This window comes from Gallinula chloropus (genome assembly GCF_964237585.1).
Source record: "Gallinula chloropus genome assembly, chromosome: 10".
Classification (NCBI taxonomy): Eukaryota; Metazoa; Chordata; class Aves; order Gruiformes; family Rallidae; genus Gallinula; species Gallinula chloropus.
This window is the reverse complement of record NC_140095.1, coordinates 7,888,609-7,908,298: the sequence shown is the minus strand read 5'-3', so window position 1 is coordinate 7,908,298 and position 19,690 is coordinate 7,888,609. Positions and strand designations below refer to the sequence as shown.

Sequence of the window (19,690 nt, the reverse complement as noted above, 5' to 3'; positions counted from 1 at the left end):
CTTTCCAAAAAAAGCGAAATAAGCACCTGTGTGTCATCAACAACAAGAAGTCAATTTAAATAGAGCAGTTCGTTTTGTTTTTCAAGTCACAATAAATCCCTAACAGCTTTTCCCCAGCGTTTGCCATCTAGTCTTTTATTAATTTTTTTTAGTTTTATTTTTTTTTTAAACACAATGTACAAAAATAGAGCTTCTTCCTTATTTTTAATGTAAAAATATTCCTCTGGAGCAGTTTTTTGTATTTTTTTTTGTCTTTTTGTTTTTTTTCTGGTTTATTATCGTGACACTGTTTCTGTCTATTTTTAACTGGGGTTGGTGGGTCGTATTCTCTTAGTCCTCTTGGTGACTGTTGTGTACTTGAAAGGTTTCTGTATCTCCACTTGCCCCTTTGGGTACCTCTTCATGAAATGTACGTCCTGCTGGTTTTCCCGGGTCTTGGGCCCTTTCCGTGGCCTCCCTTTTTTGGTGAATCCCACATACCAGCCTGAATATTTTGCTGACATCAGTGCCGTGTAGTTGTTTTCTAGGACTTTTTCAATGAAGACACACTCCTTGCTGGTGCCATCAGGCTGAAGAAGGGGAAAAGAAAGAAAAGAAGGGAAAAAAAAAAAAAAAGAAAAAAATTCATTATCCAAATGCAAGTTCAGTGACCAAAACCCAATTTGGCATCAATAAAATCATCACATCTGGACCTTGTTTCTGGTTCAAACACTGTTAATAGGAGCCGTAACAAACATCAGCTGAAATAGAAACGAATTTTAAAAAGCACGAAAGTATGAGGTCATATTTGTAAATGTATTTTTTTTTTAAACTCTTATCCAAGGAGAGAAAGAGTTTTCAAAGAAAAGAGTTAAATATATCCAGTCCGGCTCCTTCAGTCGCAAGCAAAGCAAGACGTTTCCCTTTGCTTTCTCCATGAGGGAAGGAGGGTGAATTGGACTCGTGCCAGGGAACCATCATACTTAATCAGAAAAAAATAAAATATCAGAATCTCACATGGGCCAAACATCAGCGTTGCCCACTTGTACTGCTCAGTTTTAATACCTTATGGGCTTGCATCCATAACTACCCAAATCCCACTAAAATCATTACAAGCCTTAGTCTAAGCCTTCCTGGTGCTTTGAAATCTCTTCCCTGCAGCATCCTGGGCAAATAAACTGCGTGTGGGGCTCCAGGGTTGAGCCAGAGAGGTGCTGTGGGCGACAAGGTCCCCAACCCCACTCCACCCCTGAATCCAACCGGTTATTTCAGACCCACATTGCACACCCCAGACTTGGCTCCCACTCGCATCCTCAAGCAACACCAGCAGTGGAAGGGGCTGTTCTCACACCAGAGCAGCTCCCTGGATGGGCTGGCATCCCACCAGCATCCTGATGAGACTGCAGCTGGAGGAATATGGGGCAGCGGTGCCCTCAGCCACCAGACCCACCACCACCTTTTATACCTCTCTTCTCTCAGGGGTGGTTTGGATTTTTGAAAGAGGGTTCCATTTCTGGTGGCAGAAGGGACATGGTGGTTCTCCTTTCCCCACCTCTCAATCTCAACCTAAAAAGCAGTCACATAGAGCTGAAGTACCTGACTTAGGAAACCACGTCCCTAACCAACACTCCTCCTCACAGAGGGAGCCAGGATTAGATGCAGAACTAGAGGTCAGAAGCTCCTGAGCACAAGCACTGCTCCCTAAGCACCCTGCAGCAAAACATCCAACCTCCTCTCAATTCTGCTTCCCTCCCAGCCACTGCCCCAGGCTGCTAGTTCCCCAAACCCTTGCTGGTTCAAGACATGATGGTGGTAACACCTCAGGGGTGAAAAAGTTGCTGTAACAACAGCAACAGTGAGAGAGGAGTAAGATGATGTGAGAGACTCTGCAGGCACCAAGGGAAGGGAAGCAGGGGGAAGGAGGCACCCCAGGTGCCAGAGAGAAAAATGGCCCTGAGCCCCTGGAGAAACCCGTGGTGGAGCGGGTGTCCCATGGAAAAGGCCCAGACCCCACCTGCAGCCTGTGGAGAGGCCCCACGCTGGAGCAGGGGGAGACAGACAGGAGATGCAGTGACCTACGTTGGAGCAAGCCTCTGACAGGACCTGCAGCCCATGGAGAGAAAGGCCCATGCTGGCTTAGGCTTCCTTACACCTCCGATCCCCAAATAACCACATACAAGCTACAAACAGAGCCATGAGATGGAAACCATCAGGCACCATGACCCAAGCTGGAATCACACAGGCAAGAGGGGCAAAGCTTCATCATCGCCAGCCACCAGGACCAGCCACAACTCCCCAACTGAACACCTTTAGCAGAGCTTCAATCCAATCCAATCAGTGCAATAATATGCAATGTTTACCCTGAAAACATGAACACACCATCCTGCCTAAAGGATTTTGTTACTGTGGGTAGCTCCCATGAAGATCACAGCAGCTTCTGCATCAAAGATGCTAATCCAGGGGCCATGTTCCCTATTTGTGCCCCCTGTATAAGGGCAAAGCCAGCTCAGCCTAGGACCAGCGATCTCCACAAAGTTCCTAATTTTATCATCTACAGTTGGAAGCTCACAAATGTTTTAATGAATGGCAGGAGTGGGCAAAGCTCAGTGGTTCCAGTTCCTGGGGGGGTCATTCTCCAAGCCCGAGGCTTGATCAAAGCCACATGAGTGAGGAAGGGGAAAAATCAGTCGACACCACGGGGTTCCACCAGGTTTCAATGGGAAGCCATAAAAACCAGCCCCAGGTTTCTCAGGGCTCAGCCCACTACAAACCCTTCCCCAATGAATGGAGAAATTTTAAACAATACCATGGCTGAGTTTCAAATCCACCCAAACCCAGGTGCTGATGAACCGACCGGATCCGTACCGCAGGGGGAGCAGGTAATTGGAAGGGCTGTTTCCCCCACACTCATGGAAAGGTCCTGGATTTGAGCCCTGACCTTGTTGCTAGGAGAATTAAGGCGTTTTCGTGCAATTTGGGAGGTTTCCGCTTGTACTGCAATGCCAGTTTCTCATGGAAAACGAAGACTGGAATGAAAAGAAAATGTGTGTGTAGGAGGGAGAAGTTATTCTATTAATAACAAAAAAGTATTTACTTATACCTTCCAATTTGCCAACAGAGCCTAAAGACGGAGACGGGAGGTGGAGGAATAACAAGGTGCAACTTCAGGCCAACCTCAGGGCTAATTTGAAGTAAACAAGGTGTGTGAGATAAAATAACTTTGTGCTGGAAGAGGAAGAGCTAAATGATTTGATAATGTGAAATTACAGCAACATTTACAAGTACCTTGAGATAAATCAGGATAAGGACCTCACTTCCCCAAGCAGAGCATTCCTGGACGCGCTGAGACACGTCAGAGACAGACAAATGATTTTCAAATGCTTACAAGATGATTTTACAGCATCTGTTATAATCCCCAATAGAATAAATCACTCCAACACATTACCTACACCATGGAGATCTGGGCCCATGGCAATCTATTAGGAGAAAAAGCCATTTATGAGGGTTTTTCAATAATTTTGAAGAGACACCCTATTTTCACTGGGTGCCCATCACGTAAGGTCTGAACATGGTCGCTATTTAAACGACACCAAAACATTCTTTGGGTTTGCCACCCGTGCCCTCACTCCTCTGAAGAGTGGAGGATGAAGAGAAAAAGGAGATGGCTGGGGCTGAGGAGCGCTGCTCCCCGTTCCAGCTGCCTACTCGCCCGTCCCCAGGAGCTCCTGGTGCAAACACTTGCTGCTGATACGGGCTGCACCCTCTGCCACCACCGTCAGCCAGGAGATGCTGCCAAGCCGCATTTCATGCATACTCAGCTGTCAGGATGCACCTTGCAGAGCACTCACCCTTCATGACATGAAGGTTCATGATTTCAAGTCATCTTTTAAAATAAAGAAGGAGTCTTGCAAGCCCCAGAGCTGTGCAGGAACCACCTGGCCGCTGCAATGGCACTGCCACTTGATGGGGAAGGACCCGCACCCAGCCCCGCAACCCTGTCAGCCCCTCAGAGCAGGGCAGGGCGCAAGGGCTCTGTGGCCCTTAGGGTGTCCCACACCTGCTCAGGAGATGAGTTGTTCCCACATTTTGCCCAGCACTGTTCCATGGGCAACATCTCCAGCCAAGCCCATTCTCAGAGCAGGGTGCGAGATGCTGCAGCGGCACAGCTCCACCCCTGCGAAAGGCACAGGCTGTCTTTCAATTTGGCACCTCCTTGTACCAGAGAGCAGCCACCACCAAACCACTGATTTTGCTCGGTGGGTGCTGCTGGTGCCTGGCCGGGTGATGAGGCCGTGCCACCGCAGAGGCGACAGCTTGCAGCTCATTTTCTTGCATAAAACAACTCAGAGCATTTTTTATAGGTTCAACACACCCTTCAGCAGCCGCAGGAAGATGCAGTAGCTGTTAGCCAGGCTTCTGATAAGCATCTTATAACACGCCTGATCTAAACACCACCTTTCACAGAGACCCCACGGGCATCACCCCAGTGTGCGCAGGGGCGAGGGGAAGCACAGCCGTGTCGGAGCAGCCCGGGGAGCATGAAGTCTCTGGCAGGGAACCCCTGGTAGCTAACAGCCAGGGACCAGCCCCGGAGGCAGCGATCCGCTCCCAGTGACAAGGCGGCAGACCCCAACAGTCCCAGTGCCTTTGCCAGGCAGGGTTAGGGCAGCAGCTGCTATGGAAAGGGCAGTCTCAAGCATGGAACTGCCCATGCACTGCGGGCCAAGCGGGAGGCAGCGGAGCTGGAGGAGCTGCACAAGAGCCAGGGCCTCTCCGAGCGTACCAAGGAGCAGCGCCGGATTGTTTGTGCAGAGCATTTGGCGACAGGCTTTCCAGTATTAAACATGAAACATGTTGAACTGACACTAAAGCAGAATTAAGTGCCAAAGCATTTGCTGCTTCTACAATTACACTCCGGAGCGCTTTGGTGCTCCTGCTCTCCTTTTTATGACCCAACTTGGTCTTATTGTAGTTTGGCTTTCCCGTTTTAAGTTCTCCAAATGGAAAGGATCAAAGGGCTCTTTGTTGTCGTAGGGGGAGCGCTCCTCGGAGCGAGGCATTGCTGCCACGAACAGCTTGCTGCTCAGGGGGAATTCGCGGCAGCCTCTGCGCCACCAGCCCGAGCCAAGGCCTGAGCAGGTGCAGCCGCCTCCGCCTTCTCCCTGCTGCCCGCCACGCTAAGCCACCTGAGCAGCTTTTTATGGGGAAGGGAGGCCAGGGCCATTTTTTTCATCCACACTTCACAAATCCGGCTCGGCAGGCACCGGCAAATCCAAACTTCACTTGGCTTTTATGGCAACAATAAGCTTGCGCAAGCGGCTCGGTTAACGCCACAACATGGGGAGAGCTGCCTCTGACACCACATGGTTTCTCTGTTTGCAAAGATGGGGGCACAAATGAAGCCCACTGCTGGTAGCTAAGCTTATAGTAAAACGCTTCCCCCCACTCCCGCCTCCATCACGATGCTGCAATGAGGATAGCCGGGTAAGGCAACTGAACTGCTGGAGATGTGCAGCAAATAATAACAAACACCAACCCAGAGGACACAACTCTGCAAGGACCCAGGAATGCCTCAGCCTTTCAAGTAAGATGGGGATGACTCTCCTGTCTAATTATCACTTTTCTGCAAGTCCAGCCCCCCAGGCTCAAAGTCAGTATGTGGAGATACAAGCTCTCCATGCAGGCAGGATGGCTTCCCTCTGCCAGGAAAAGCAAGCCCTCTCTTCCTAAAAATTCCAGCACAGGGAATGCAACCACTCTAACCCAGAGGTTTCCAAGAGGTGTACACACCTAGGCTTTTTGCAAGGAAAACCCCTGAAAATTGACCCTTTCTGCATCTCCCTCCCCCTCCACAGAGCGGGTGCCTGAGCAGTGGGACCCCACTGTGATGGATCTCACACCACCCCAGGCATTAGGTAGTACAGCCACAAAGCTCATCCATTATTTCAATTATTTCCACCATCTCCCTCAAACACTGACACTGATTCACCCACTGCATTGCACAGAAGAAACCCTGCCCTGTATTTCCTGAGTTTCAGAGCAGGCACAGCACCGAAGGCTTGGGTTTTTGGGAGCTGTGTGGCTCAGCAGTCCCAGGAAGCCACTCCTGAAGCATCCCCAGCTAAGGGCTAAGGGCTGGTGCACCCAGCACCACTGATACCACCTATAAAGCCCCAGAGCTTGTACACAGCACGTACCTAGAGACACGATTTTCAGGAAGCGTATTACTTCTCTGTGGATTTGCACCAGCTCAGCTCAGAGTCAGAGCTCAGATGGCTTGGAAAAATCCCGAATGGAGGGGGGGCAGTGGGAGCTGTGTTAGGGGCAGCTTTCAGCTCTGCTACCTCTCCCCCTTCCCATGCACGCCTTTTAAAGGTAGGCCAGAAAGAGTGATGACAAGGCGGGTAGGGCAGCAGCCAGATCCAACAGCACTGGGGAAATGCCACCCCCTCACAACATGTCAGATCCCAGTGCTCCAGCTGCTGGTCCACGGGGCCCAGCCATCCTCATTCACTTTATAGGCATCATCAGGACACATCCGCCATAAGCATCCTGACCTTCAGCATCCTAGATTGATGGCACAGCACCCTCACCACAGAGACACCTCTTGACCCAAATGTACATTCTTGCTCCCAGAAAACCAGGGAAGCTGCATCCGTAACCACCACGAGTTACTCAGCGTCAGGCGCATTTCCTCCAGCTCTCTGGCCTCTGAACCTGCACAATCCTCCCAGGAAAATACTTAGGAGTCATGATGGTCAGTTCAATAAAAGTGTCTGCCAGTGCAGCGGGGAGGTTAATTATGTATACAGGCTGTCTAAGTGCATTCATGAGGCAGGGGAAGTAATACAAAACCCACACAGAGGAGATTCTCTGAAGAGAGGGGACATCTCCAGAGGCCCAGATTCAAAGAGGTGTCACCCATTTTTGCACCCACATGCCCTGGGGATACACTCCATCTTCCCCAAGCACATGTAGAACCAGACACGGTCTTCCAAGTGTGGGACGGGACTTGGAGGCTTGGCAGACCCCTGTCCATGCCAGACACAGCACAAGCTGCAAGAACTATGGAAAGGAGAGAAGGGATTACAGGTTTTTTTTCTTTCCTTCCACCTTTCATTCAAAAATTTCACTTTTCTAACTAATATCTGTCCAGTAAACCTCACACCACCCTGGAAGGAAGAGCAGTTTGTCACAGGATGCATGGCAGGACAGAGAGATGGAAGGATGAGCCAAGCAAGGCTGGGGACATGCTCCTAAACTGGCTCCTGCTGCCATGGACACGTTTATTGCCAGCTGTACAGCAGGGCAGCACACAGCAGTCATCTGAGCAAACTAGGCTGGCTTCGCCCAGGAAGATGCACATTTGGCTAATAGAAATTCCTGACTGCATCTCAGAGAACTATCTGTGCTCACTCTTCATGATAAGAAATGTCAATCACTTTTTTTCAACTAAATTTACAAAACCGGTAGAAAATTTAGGAGAATTTAAGTCAAAACTGTGGGTTCCCGCAATAGGAAAGTTCTGCTGTGAGAGACCTGAAACCACAGGCAGGATTCATACGCAGTATCTGAACAGCTCAGTTGGCCATGAGCCAGCAGTGTGCCCTGGGGCTGAGAGAGCCAATGGGATCCTGGGGGCATCAGGAGGAGTTGGAGCATAAGTTTTATCCTCTGCCTCAAAAATTAGCCTCCATACTCACTCCATCTCCAAAACCAAATTAAGAGTCAAGTAGAAACAGTCTGTGAAGAGCAAAGTCCACCTGAAAGCGCATCCCAACTGCATCCAGTTGAGGAGGACAAGGCTGGGCAGCTTTCCTGCTTGCTGATGGTTAAATACCTTGATGTATTTGCAAAGCATCATTTACAAGAAACATCAGCCTCATCCTCGAGACGCTCAAGACTTGGGAGATAGGATGCTCCAAGGAAAGCAATTAAAACTCAACTCAAGTGTCAGCAACAAGACACATACAGCACACCCATCCTCTCTACCCAAAATGAGTGAGGTATGACCAGGGCTCGGAGATCCTCCCTCAATAACTTTAATTAACATTTGACCTTAGGGAAATGAAATATTCCAACATGACACACAGCTGCAGCCACCAAGAAACACAGGGGACGGGATGTTAGCAGCCTCATGGTGACACTTGCTCCTTGAATACTGAAAGGATTAGATTAATTGTCACATAGCTTTCAAGAAAGTGGCAATTTTTGGCCTGGAAAGGGATACGCAGCTTCCAGCCACAGGATAAGGAAAAAGCCTCAGAGGTCAAGCTTGGTCTGCAATGTGAACCTTGGCTTTGCAAAACTCCAGTTTGAGAGACAGAATTGATGCTTTTTAAGAATTTCCAATTGAAGAATCACAGGAAATCCATGAAACTGTTACACGGTGAGGAGATGCAGGCCGGGGTGAAGTCCAACACTCACACCCTCAGCAGAGCAACTGCAGCTCCCTCACATAAAAACAGTATCATGAAGAAAGTTATTTTAAAAACCAGAAAGACCTTTTGCTTTATTTCAGAGCAAACACTTGAAGCATCATGGCCATGCAGAGAAGCTTAACTTAACTGGAAATGTTCATACATGGCTAAAATGTGGCTATGAGGACCTCCTGACCACCCAGGCTGGCCTGTGAAATGATGGATAAAGCATCACCCCACCTCGGGTGTTCCCCCTGGCATCCATGGAAGCTCACAGGATCCTCCACACACATCATGCACAGCACCAACACTGCACTTTGGTTAAATCAAAGCCTCCTGAGGCTTAGAGGACTGTAAGGACTGGCGGTAGCACAGGAGGACTTAGTGCAGACCTCAAACATGTACATTATTCTTATAACTCGTGTGATGTCCAATGAACACCATGAATGGTCTGCCTGGCAAAGCAGCTAAACACAAATCCAACCTCAGCAGCATGGTGTGGGCTTAACTGTGCTTCACAAGGCGCCCAATGAAACCCACCTCCCAAATCCATCAGGCAGGTGAAGCGCACACACAGCACCAACACCCAACCAGCAAAGAGAAGATGCTGGTAAATTGCTGGCGTAAGCCCCTCTCCCCACCCAGCGCCATGAATTTCTAACACTTTGTGAAATAAAGGGGTCTTCTCCATGTAGTGCCCATCTTCCAGCTCCTCAGCCTCTCGCACAACACATGAGCTCAATCCCCACCATGTTCCCAGCAATGCCTGTTGCCCCCCACCAACTCTCCCCACTCTCCTTCCCAAGACTTGAGGTCACTCGGTGCTTTTCCGTGGCCACCAAACTGCTGAGTCCAAAGACCTCAGCTCTCCCAGCCACACTGAGATCAGCTGCCTGCCATCCCACACCACCAGAAAGCATCTAAACTTCATCCACAAAATCTGTTACCTGTATCCACGTCACGTTTTCCCTCCCCACACCACCTCCAGAGAAACTTCTGGCAAAACACTGCTGCCAACAAATCATCGTACAAACAGAACCAGGACAAGGCCTACTGCCCACAGCAAATATTAACGGCGCAAAGGTCCAGCGAGCTCACACCAACTCCTACCACCTCGAAGAAGCCACCGCAGCATCGGAGCCATTCAGCCAGGTGTGCAAACCCAACCCAGCCATACCGACCTCGGGCTGCGACATCGCATCCCTGAGCCTCTCACCAGAGGGCAAAGCCACTACAGCCCCATGGCAAAGGTGTGGGACAGGGTCTGTCCAGCTCTCAGCGTATTACACCTACTGAGAAGTAACGTGACAAATTACTGTGTCCACAAACCCTGAGACTGTGTGATAACAACATCCCTACCATAGCATGTAGCAACCTCACCCTGGGGAATCCTCCTGACATTTCCAGCACTATAAAGCTTTGAAACTGCAAAAAATGAACCAAATCATATAAATTCCACCAAAGCTTGAATGCGATGTGTCAGGTAGCCCAGCTAACAGGGAAAGGAGCAGATGTAGAAGGCTGCAGTGCTACCAAAAGCCTTGTGATTTTGAGGGTAGGGACTGAGAACGGAGAAGGGCGATCGCTTATTTTCCCTTCAGCTTTTAGTTTCTTGAGAACCTCAGCTCCTAAGTTTTCAGAGTAATAGCTTAAACTTCTTTAGGCTGGTTGAAGGGCAAAGCCAGGCAAGGTGAACACAGATGATTCTAATGGCACAACCGAAAGACAACCCTTTTTGTCACCTCCTCACTTTTAAGCCCTTTGCAGTCCCACAGGCCCTGATTTGAGGCTTTCAAGACACTCGAGGCTGGTTTCGCATCAGGTCCCCGTTCAAAGCACAACAGGGCCCAAGGTCGCTTGGTTCCAGGTCCCACTGAAGGCGTTTGTTTAGATGGCTTAAACCCAGACTAGCAGGGGAGAGAGAGACTGGGAACAGTTCACTTAATAAAAAAAAAAAAAAGGACCAGTCCCACCCTACGTGAAGAACCCATCTGCATCCAAACTGTGATCTGAGCAAAATCCACCAAAAGCCAAGTCAAGTTCTGCTTCCACGTGAGATGCCAAGTCAGAACAGTTTACGTCTGAATGTGTCACAGAGAGATCCACAAAACGCACGCTATTAAACCCAACACCCCACTAATTCTGGTCATGTTTTTGTTGCAAATTCAGCATTCAGCCCCAGAAATTGTTAGGTTTTACAAGCCCCTTTCAAGCAACCCAAATACTGTGCAACTCCGGGAAAAATTCTGGATAAACATCAAACCCCTGTGAAACTCAGAGTTCTGCCTCAAATCCAAGATGCAGTTAGGCGTGGTTTTAAATATACAAGCTGAGGAGTGCAAACACCTCATCTACCACACGGAAGTTTCAAACTGCAAAACCTCTGAGCGCCTCTCTGCTCTTGCCACCTCCCAACATCTTTGCAGCACATTTGGCTGTTGGGACAGACCCTGGCGCAGGCAGGCACCAGGGAATGCTCGTGGCCAAACGCCAGCAGGACTTGGGCATCAGGCTTGGAGCTCATTCCTGAGTCTCCTTGTCTCAGGCTGGCACAGACCCCGGGCTTGATGGCAAGACCCTGTTTTCCCATCATGGGTGTTTCAAAGGTGGCTTTGCAAGAAAGCTCAACCTCAGCCTTGACCAAAGTCAGGTGATGACAAAGCCGGTCCCGATACACCGGTAAAGCTTTGGAGAACCCACCCAGTGTCCCCTACCCAGGGAAGTCCCCTTGTCCTGCAAAGGGTTGCTCCCACTTTAACCACCCGGAGCTCCTGTAACACAACATGCTCCTTTCTCCTGCACGGCCTGAGGTATTATAAAGGGCCAAGACCGCATGCATGGGCCGTAGCGAGCGCCTTCGCTCTTTGATGCTGTCAGAGATTTTTTAGCCAACTTTCCTGACTAAACACACACATGCTTCAAGAAAACCCCTATTTTAAAGCTGTAATGTAAACAACCCCAAATTATTACTATCCCCTAAAGGCTACTGCTGGCAGGCATCAGTGATAAAGCTCTGCCAGAGCAGTCTGGCATCTAGCAACAATTTGTTTGTTGTCCTGCAAAAATACAGAGAGCCTTGCCATATGGTATTAGCAACTTTCTGGTAACATTAAGAAATATATTGGCTTGGAAAGCAGTTATCACACCAGAAAAAACCTTACATCGCAGAGGCAGGTCTATGCTGTAAGGGATACCAGCACAGCGGTACTGGTCAGGGGTGGGGGAGAGGTGATGGTGGCCAGTAGAACCATGCCACCCCCAGCCCCTGGCGCAGAGGACATGTCCCTGGCACGGCCACACTCCGGCTGGCAGAGCTTTTCTTCAAGAGCCGGACTGTGCTTGAGAGCACAAGCCCAGCACTGCTCATCCACGCTCTGTAAGCACCAGGAGGGCTTCAGGGCTACAGACATGGCATCAGCAAAGCCGTACCCAGAAGGCACCCGAGTTACCCATCACCGAGCTGAAGCAATGCCTCAACCACCCCAAACAGTCAAGGGGTTCCTACCTCTCAACTAACAGCTCTTCCCCCCACAGCAAGCACAAAGAAAGGAGAAACAGAACCAAATCCATTAAAATGCTTTTTAAAAAAACAATGTATATACACTGTAATCATTTTCTGAGAGTGTGTGTATACCAGCTCACTGAGGACTTCTGAAAGAAAACCCAAGGAGAGATGGCGCAAATCAGCATGTGGATTTGGTGGGAAATCACCTGTGTTATGGTATCACCAGCTCTCCAGCTTGAATTCCTGGAAGCAGCTGAACTAGTGCAATGAGCAGGGACTTCTCAGGACACAACTTTACTGCTCTCACTTTCTGTAGAGGGACGGTACCTGTGATGGACCCCATTCAATATCACTTTTCCAACTCTGCTGCCATTCCTGGAGTTTTCTCCATAGCTGCGCCCTACCTCAGAAACACTCACCCCCATTCACAGCATTGTGGGGGTTCTCTGCAGACTCACAGAGTCAAAAGTACAGCCACACCATGCAGAGCAGTACCACATGGGAGCCCAGCACACAACTGTCCCACCTCTACATGTGCTCTGAGACCCATCCCACCCTGAGGTGACGGCTTCAGCACCCACCACCTGCTTCTCCTTCCCGGAAGAGCTCGAGTGACTTAATGCACTGAGAGATGGAGATGTTCTCAAAAACCAACAGGGAGCAATATTGCTATTGAATCTGGAGAAGACTCAATCCACCTAATGCCATGAAAGAACATCAGCAGGATTGCTCAGAGCATCTTGTGAAGGAGTTTTTTCCCCATTCTTCTAGATTCCTTCCAGTCATTACTTCCCTTCCCTGCCTCTGTATCTTGCTCTGAAGACTGGCGTCTCCCTTGCTCCAGTCTGCAGGAAACAGCCTCTCCTCTCACTCGACAGCTTTGCAGGAAGCCAAGGTCCATTCTCCTCTGCCCTTGGTCAGTCCAGAAAAACAAGCTGATTGTCTCTTGTCCCTTACAGCTGTGAACACAAAGCATGGATACCTGCTTCAGCCCAGGCACCAGCACCGACCTGACCCCATGTGATCCTATGGGAGGCTGGGAGAGATGCACAGGGAGTCCCCCAGGAACAGGATTAGGGGATGCTCCCATCCCTACATAACAGCCAGCAGCCCTAAAGGAAGGGGCAGGGCTTTGTTCATCTTGTAATGGTGCTGGCACATCCAGTTTCAGCTTCAGAGAGATCACTGACCTCTGGTAAATGCTCTCCTGATTGGGGATGGGGGGGACAGGGCAGGGAAAGGAAATCTCCTGCAATTCTAGATAAGATGAATTTGCTGTAAGGACAGGCCAGCAAAAGCAGTTAGCAGTGGCCCAGCTAATTAACAGCCACCAGCTCCCATCCCTGGCTGCTATTCCTTGCTCTGGAGACTTAAAAGACTTATCTTTGACAGCCTCTTACAAACACGAAGCCCCTACTATATTGACACCCTTATCTCAAAGCAGAAGATAAGAAAAGCTGAGGCAGGAAAAAAAAAATCCCAACAAAACACTGGAGGACTCACCAGGAGACCCACAAAGAAACTCACAGCTCCTCCAAAGAGACCATTAGCTGGTATTCCCCTTGACAGTGAATTATTGCAAATATTCAGTTCTTGCCACCTTTGAGGTGACCAGTCACACTGTGCCTTGTCACAAGCGGGAGAGTCACATCCCTCCTCTCCTTGGGAGGAGAGCTGAACCCTTCAGAGTCCCCTTCTTCCCCATGTTTGTAAGAAGTACAAGATAAATAAGTAATAACAATAATTTTAAACTAAATAAATCACAAAAGCACCAAATATTCCTGCTCTGAGTTTTCCTACTTGAATCCTTCCCCTGGTAATATAACCCCGCCAAAAAGTTCAGCAGTCCACAGAAAACCAGCCAAATCACAGAACTCAGGTCCTACCATTTCCATATGTGTATACACAGAGGCACCAAAACCCCACAGCCAAAAAAGATATGGTTAGAGAGACAAAAATTAAACTGCAATCTATTCCTGGGCCTTCTTCAACATAACACCAAGAATAAAAGAATAAGCACAGTCCAATTTGTTTTCCCCTGGTTCCTGTCACCTCTAACAGAAAAGTCACTCCCTGTACAACACCTGCCCTGTCTCCAGTATTCATAAGTAGCACATAGAGCCTTGGTGACCTCCACAGCTGCATGCTGTGACAACAAATAAAGTTAGAAGCCTGCCCAAAACACCTCTGAGCCCTTTGGCCAGCGTTGGCCACAGGGTAACAACCGAGCGAGGAGGAAAGCTCAAGTTTTGGGGCTCCTGAGAAAGCTCTATCAGATGGCCCTTGCTCAGAAACGCTGGTGGAGGTACAACTTCTGATAAATAAACAAAAAGGCACAAAAAACTGCTCTTCTCTCTCCAGTGGGTCAGTCTCTTGGCCTGCAACACAGCCGTCTCCAATGTGGGGAGCAAGCCCAGGCTCTGGAGCTCCTGCATGCACCACCAGCTCCAGCTGAGAACAACAACAACCTGCTCCAGTCTGTAATACCCTGTGTAGGTGATTATGGGAAACAAAAAGGACTAAATTCAAAGCAGGTTTTCAACTGGGGGGGGTGGGAGGGATCCAAAACTGCTGACTGAGGAGGAGAACAAAGCCAGATGGCATATGCTGGTATTGTTAGGGATTATGCAGTGTAAGGCAATAGGAAATGAGCAGAGAAAAAGACCCGGTTTGGTCCCATGGCTCCTCTCTTGCCAAATGAACATACCGGGGCGACCGTGAAACAATCAGTTTATGGGTTTCATTCCCCTCCACCCCCAGACTGAACTTAAATATTTGTATAAGCCCAGGCGTAACTTTTATCTAATGTTTTCCTTGGGGTTTACTAGCTGTTTAGAGCATTCAGGCTAAAAAGCATTCCCTCAAACTCCTGCCACAAAAAGAGCTGAAACTATGATACTAATTAAAACCACACTCTTTGGTATCAAGAAGACATGCTATTATTTTCTTTCTTTGCTCATGAGAAGCTGTTAATATGGGCAACGCGTCTGGAACATTTTCCTTCCAAACGCCATGCTCTGTACCCCCTCCTGCTCAGGTCGGCTGGTTTATGAACTTGTCAGCAGTCTGGGGTGGGAAGGCTCATATTTACAAGAATAGATTTATTTTCTTTTCTAATTTTTTTTTTTTTTATAACAAGCTATTTGCCAACTTAACATTGTGAAAAGCACATCAAGAAATAAATTTTTAAAAAGCTTTACGCCATGTGAAAGGTAACAAGCAAAAGAACTGTCCTGCCTTGGTGCCCAACGGGCCAAATCAAAGGATGAATCTTGCCAAAATATACTATGTGTTTTGAAAAACAGGCTCTGATTTTGACAGGATGCTCCTGGACACAGCACAGACCAGGAAAGGATGCAGGTTGCACAGTGTAGCATCTCTGACCCACCCCGGGTAAGGTGTATTAAAGAAAAAGGTACAGTTGCACGGTCATTTTACCCCATCTAATTGGGATGTCTCTAAGGTCACCATTACTGTTGTATCAGCACCTCATAAACATTAACAAAATTATCCTTATAGCGTTTTGGGGAAAAAAACATTGTTATCCCACTTTTAGAGGATGGAAGTCAAAGGGGGGGGGGGGCGCAATAAAAATAAAAAAGTCAAGGGCTGGGTTTGGGTTCAGTGCAATATCCAAAAGCATCCACATGTATGTGCCCTGAGAGGTCTAAGCCAGTAAAAAAAATGTATTTCCCTGTCCAAGATCAAGCAAGGGTGCCTCGTTCAGATCAGTAACTGCACCACAGAAGTGCAGGAAGCAGAGAGAACTGGCTACCTTGGTCCAGCCCTCCCAGAGCACCAATCTTCAAGACCCCACCAATGTTGAGCAGCATCCCAGATGCTGCCCGCTTGGCAGGCACTGCTCGGCAGTGGGTCAGGCAGGCTGCCATGGCCAGTGGCTGCCGGCGACAGATCCAGGGCTTCAGTCTCAGAAGCATCTGTGCCGCTCATGAGGAAAACAAAAGTGGCAGGAGGGATCCTCCCGGGAAGGCACTTGTCCCACAAGTGTCACTCTCGGGACCGCAAAAGTAAATAATGTTTCATCAGAGCAATTTGGTTTCTGGTTTCTGTTTGGGAGCGTGGCTTTCGCTCTGTTGACTCAAAACAAAACTCAGCTTCCCTTTTTCGTGGCCACAAAGATGCCAGGATTTTAATTCCTGGTGGTGCAAAGTGCAGGCAGCGGAGGAGGGGCCTTTGTGGGCTGGGATCGTTTATTTCATATTTATTTTTTTGGGTGATATTTTAGCTTTGAGCAAGCTCCTGCCTGGTTAGCGAGCCTCTAGGTTCGCCAGCGATACAGAAGAGCTGCCTAAGTTACAAAAACAAGTTAATACATAAAAAAATATGACTTCAGCAAAGAAGTTAAGCTAGACGGGTGAACACGCTGTAATTTGTTACATGCTTCCATTGTGCAGGGATCCAAAGTAATAAAATATTCCTGTAATGCTAGAACTGTGAGCCCGGCCCCAGCACGACATTGGGATTCCAGCTCTGGCTCTGCCACAGCTCACCACACCATCCATTCCCTGGCTCTACCATGCCGTCCATCCCCTGGCTCACCACACCATCCATCCTCTGGCTTTGCCACGCCTTCCATCCACCCTGGCTCACCACCAAAGGGACCTTCACGGTGCCCACCTCCCCAGCACCAATCTCCCCAGCACAGCAGTCCACTTGCCCTTTTATTTCAAATTTCACTCCAAAGAAAGATCAACTAACAAAGTCAAGGTGGAGGCAGCCACGACACTGGGATGCCAAGATGCCGCCTCAAGCAATGTAACACAATTGTAAAGCACAAACCCATCCACACATGAAGCACCATCAGAGAATCCCAGGGCAGGTGCAGAGCTGGATTTTATAGACATGAGGGAGGGGTCAGGAGGACATGGGCTGCCTCCCAAACCCCACATCCCCTCCATCATCCTGCTTTTCACTGGAGGCTGACCGGTGAAGCAAACACATTGTTACAGCCTTGAGGAGGCTGCTGAAGGTAACGCTCACATTACAAACGAATTAAGAGGAAACACTTACCTTCCCCACGAGCTTGCCTTTCCTGTTCATGCAAAGGTAAAAGTCTGTCTCCTTCCCTTTGATCCGGACTTGACTGCCAAAAGTGTCTGTTTCCACTAGAAGCTGGGCTTATAAAGGAAGAAGAAGAGAAAAAGTCATTTACCAATATGGTCCATTAAGTCAGAGCACGCACAGCTCATCAGTGCGCTGTCTTATTGCGCCCCTCCCCAAAGCACCCCGCACCGGGTCACTCTACAAGGGACCAACCACCCAGGGCCTGAGCTCCAGGCTTGCTCACAGGTGCAGACCTGACATGTTTCCACCAGCTCCTATGCAGGCACTCCAGATTTAATGCAGATATATATACACGTGTTCCACCAGTCCACCCCAACTCCATCACCCCGTCAGCAACAGATGCTCTCCTTTGGGCTGCCAGTGGGTAAGAACGTGGATTTTGTTCTCATGCAAACAAAAGATCATAGAATGCATTAAGTGGGAAGGGACCTTTAGAGGTCATCTACTCCAACCCTCCTGCAGTGAGCAGGGACATCTTCACTACATCAGGTCACTCAGAGCCCCATCAAGCCTGACCTTGCATATCTCCAGGGATGAGGCTTCCACCACCTCTCTGGGCAACCAGCGCCAGGGATCCACCAACCTCATACCAAATAACTTTTTCCTGATATCCAACCAAAATCTCCCCTTTTTGACTTTAAGACCATCACCCCATGTCCTATCACTCCATCCCCTCAGGAACAGTTCTTCCCCAGCTTTCTTATAGGCACCTTTCAAGTACCAGAAGGCCACTATAAGGTTCCCCTGGAGCCTTCTCTTCTCCAGACTGAACAAACCCAACTCTCTCAGCCTATCTTCACAGGAGAGGTGCTCCAGACCTCCGATCATTTTTGTGGCCCTCCTCTGAACATGCTCCAACAGGTTCAAGATCAGCCCAAGAGGAATGAAAATCCTTTCCCAACAGCTAGCAGCCCCCAGACACTTCACAGAAGTGGTCCAGCCACACAGTTGCAATGCAAAGCCTTACAGTGATCTCCTGAAGATCACCACAACAGCTAGCAGGGGAGTGATCCAGCACTGCTCGTCCTCTCTGACAAACGCACGCCTCACAGACATCCTCTGGGCGTCTAGCTGTGTTCCCAGGAGGTCACTAATTGCTTGCTGGTAGTCCCGGTCCATGACTCCTGCTCTAACCAGAAGAATATGGCCAACCTCAGAGTGCCTCACATGTTTACTGAGGGCAGGGCTGGCTTGCAGCACTGCCAGGAACCATGGTGTAGAGGGTAGATTTCTGCTGCATCTTCATAAACCACCAGCCTCAACTCAATTGTACTTGCAGAAGTAGATGAGATGCCACCCAGATGTGTAGCGTGCCATCATCACCTCGAAAACCTGGATCCATCCAAATTCAGCATTTTATTCCATCCCTGATCTGAACACAAATTCCAGTCATGCTCAAGGTTTGGATTCCAGGAATTTCCCTGGAGAGGCAGGAACAGGCAGGCTGGACATTTTGGTTCAGATCCATCTCCGATACGGAGGGGGAGAAAGGAGACATGGTCGAAACACAACACAAGAATGTGTAAGTGTCAGCAAGTGCAAATCCACGGTCCTGCTCTGGAAATACTCACGCTTGTAAGACCCGTGCCTTACCGTAGAAACACGGCTTATGCCAAACTCTGGAGAATGTTTGATCTGTGCTGCAGAAAGTCACATTCTTTTTGGCATTCATATTTCAGTCTTTAAAACCCTCTAAGAGCAAATATGTTCGCTGTAAGGATTTACCATGGGGATAGAAATAGGAGTTTGTTTCATTTAAACACATTAATATTTTTCCCACTTGTAAAGTCAGCTTTTGGCTTCTGCAGCGGTGCAAATATCACTAACGTTTAACTCACAAGGGCCCTAAACGGAGTTTTCCCTTTGCAGCTCAGCCACACGTGCAAGCTCAGGGTTTTCCAGTTACTAGTGGTTTGCATTTATTCAGATATATTTGTTAAACCTGTTATCACAGGAGATATTTAAATAACAACCTCTTTCTGACAGCAAGCAGGACAATGCCTGTATTACAGCAGAATATTACTTGCAGCCATGCATAAATACAGATATTTATCTAAGCCTTTCAGAAACACACCATGTTGTTGCAATGGGGAGCAGCTTGCCAGCGACAGCCGGGTGCTGCAGGCTTTCCCTCCACACCTGCTAAGGTTGTACCGAAGCAGTGACTACCCCTAGACACCTGTGAGGAGGGGCCACGTGAACCAGAAATAGCCCCTTGCAGTAAAGGATACATAGATGGGCAAAGCCAGGATGAGGGAGGATGGCACAGGGTCAACAACAGATCTTCAAGGGGAAGAGGAGCAAGATGGTATGTCACTTGGTGAATGCACACTGCTTTGAGAAGTTCAGGGAGGCTTCTGAGATGCAACACAGCACTAACAAACCAGGGAATATTCAGAGGTAGGGCCGTCTTTAAAGAGATGGCTGTGGAAGGTCTTCCTCTCAAATGAGCAAGGGCACCAGAAAGGTCTAATGGTCAACCTTGGACAGGGAGAGCAGCAGCAAGGGAAGGTTATGGAGCCAGCATGAGAGGTCCCAAAGATGGACCCAAGAACCATGGCCAACACCCAGAGTGCCGAGGTGTTGCCCACAGATCTACAGTGTCAAACCCACCCATGCAAATGGCCACACACCAAAGGAGTCAAGCGAGGTGCTCCACAGCTTGCACACAGCACATAGCACGTCCCCGTCTAAGCTGCAA

General features: G+C 48.9%; 1 protein-coding gene across 1 annotated transcript in view; it reads right to left on the bottom strand.

The window, feature by feature from the left end:
* Positions 1–283: 283 nt before the first annotated feature.
* Positions 284–19,690, bottom strand: part of FGF18 (fibroblast growth factor 18) — a 67,441-nt gene continuing 48,034 nt past the window's right edge. Inside the window, exons 4-5 of the mRNA XM_084268745.1 lie at positions 16,936–17,042; positions 284–569 (exon numbers count right to left, since the gene is read on the bottom strand). Coding sequence (XP_084124871.1) covers positions 303–569; positions 16,936–17,042 — 374 coding nt within the window. The 3' untranslated portion in view covers positions 284–302. The remainder of the gene's footprint in view (positions 570–16,935; positions 17,043–19,690) is intronic.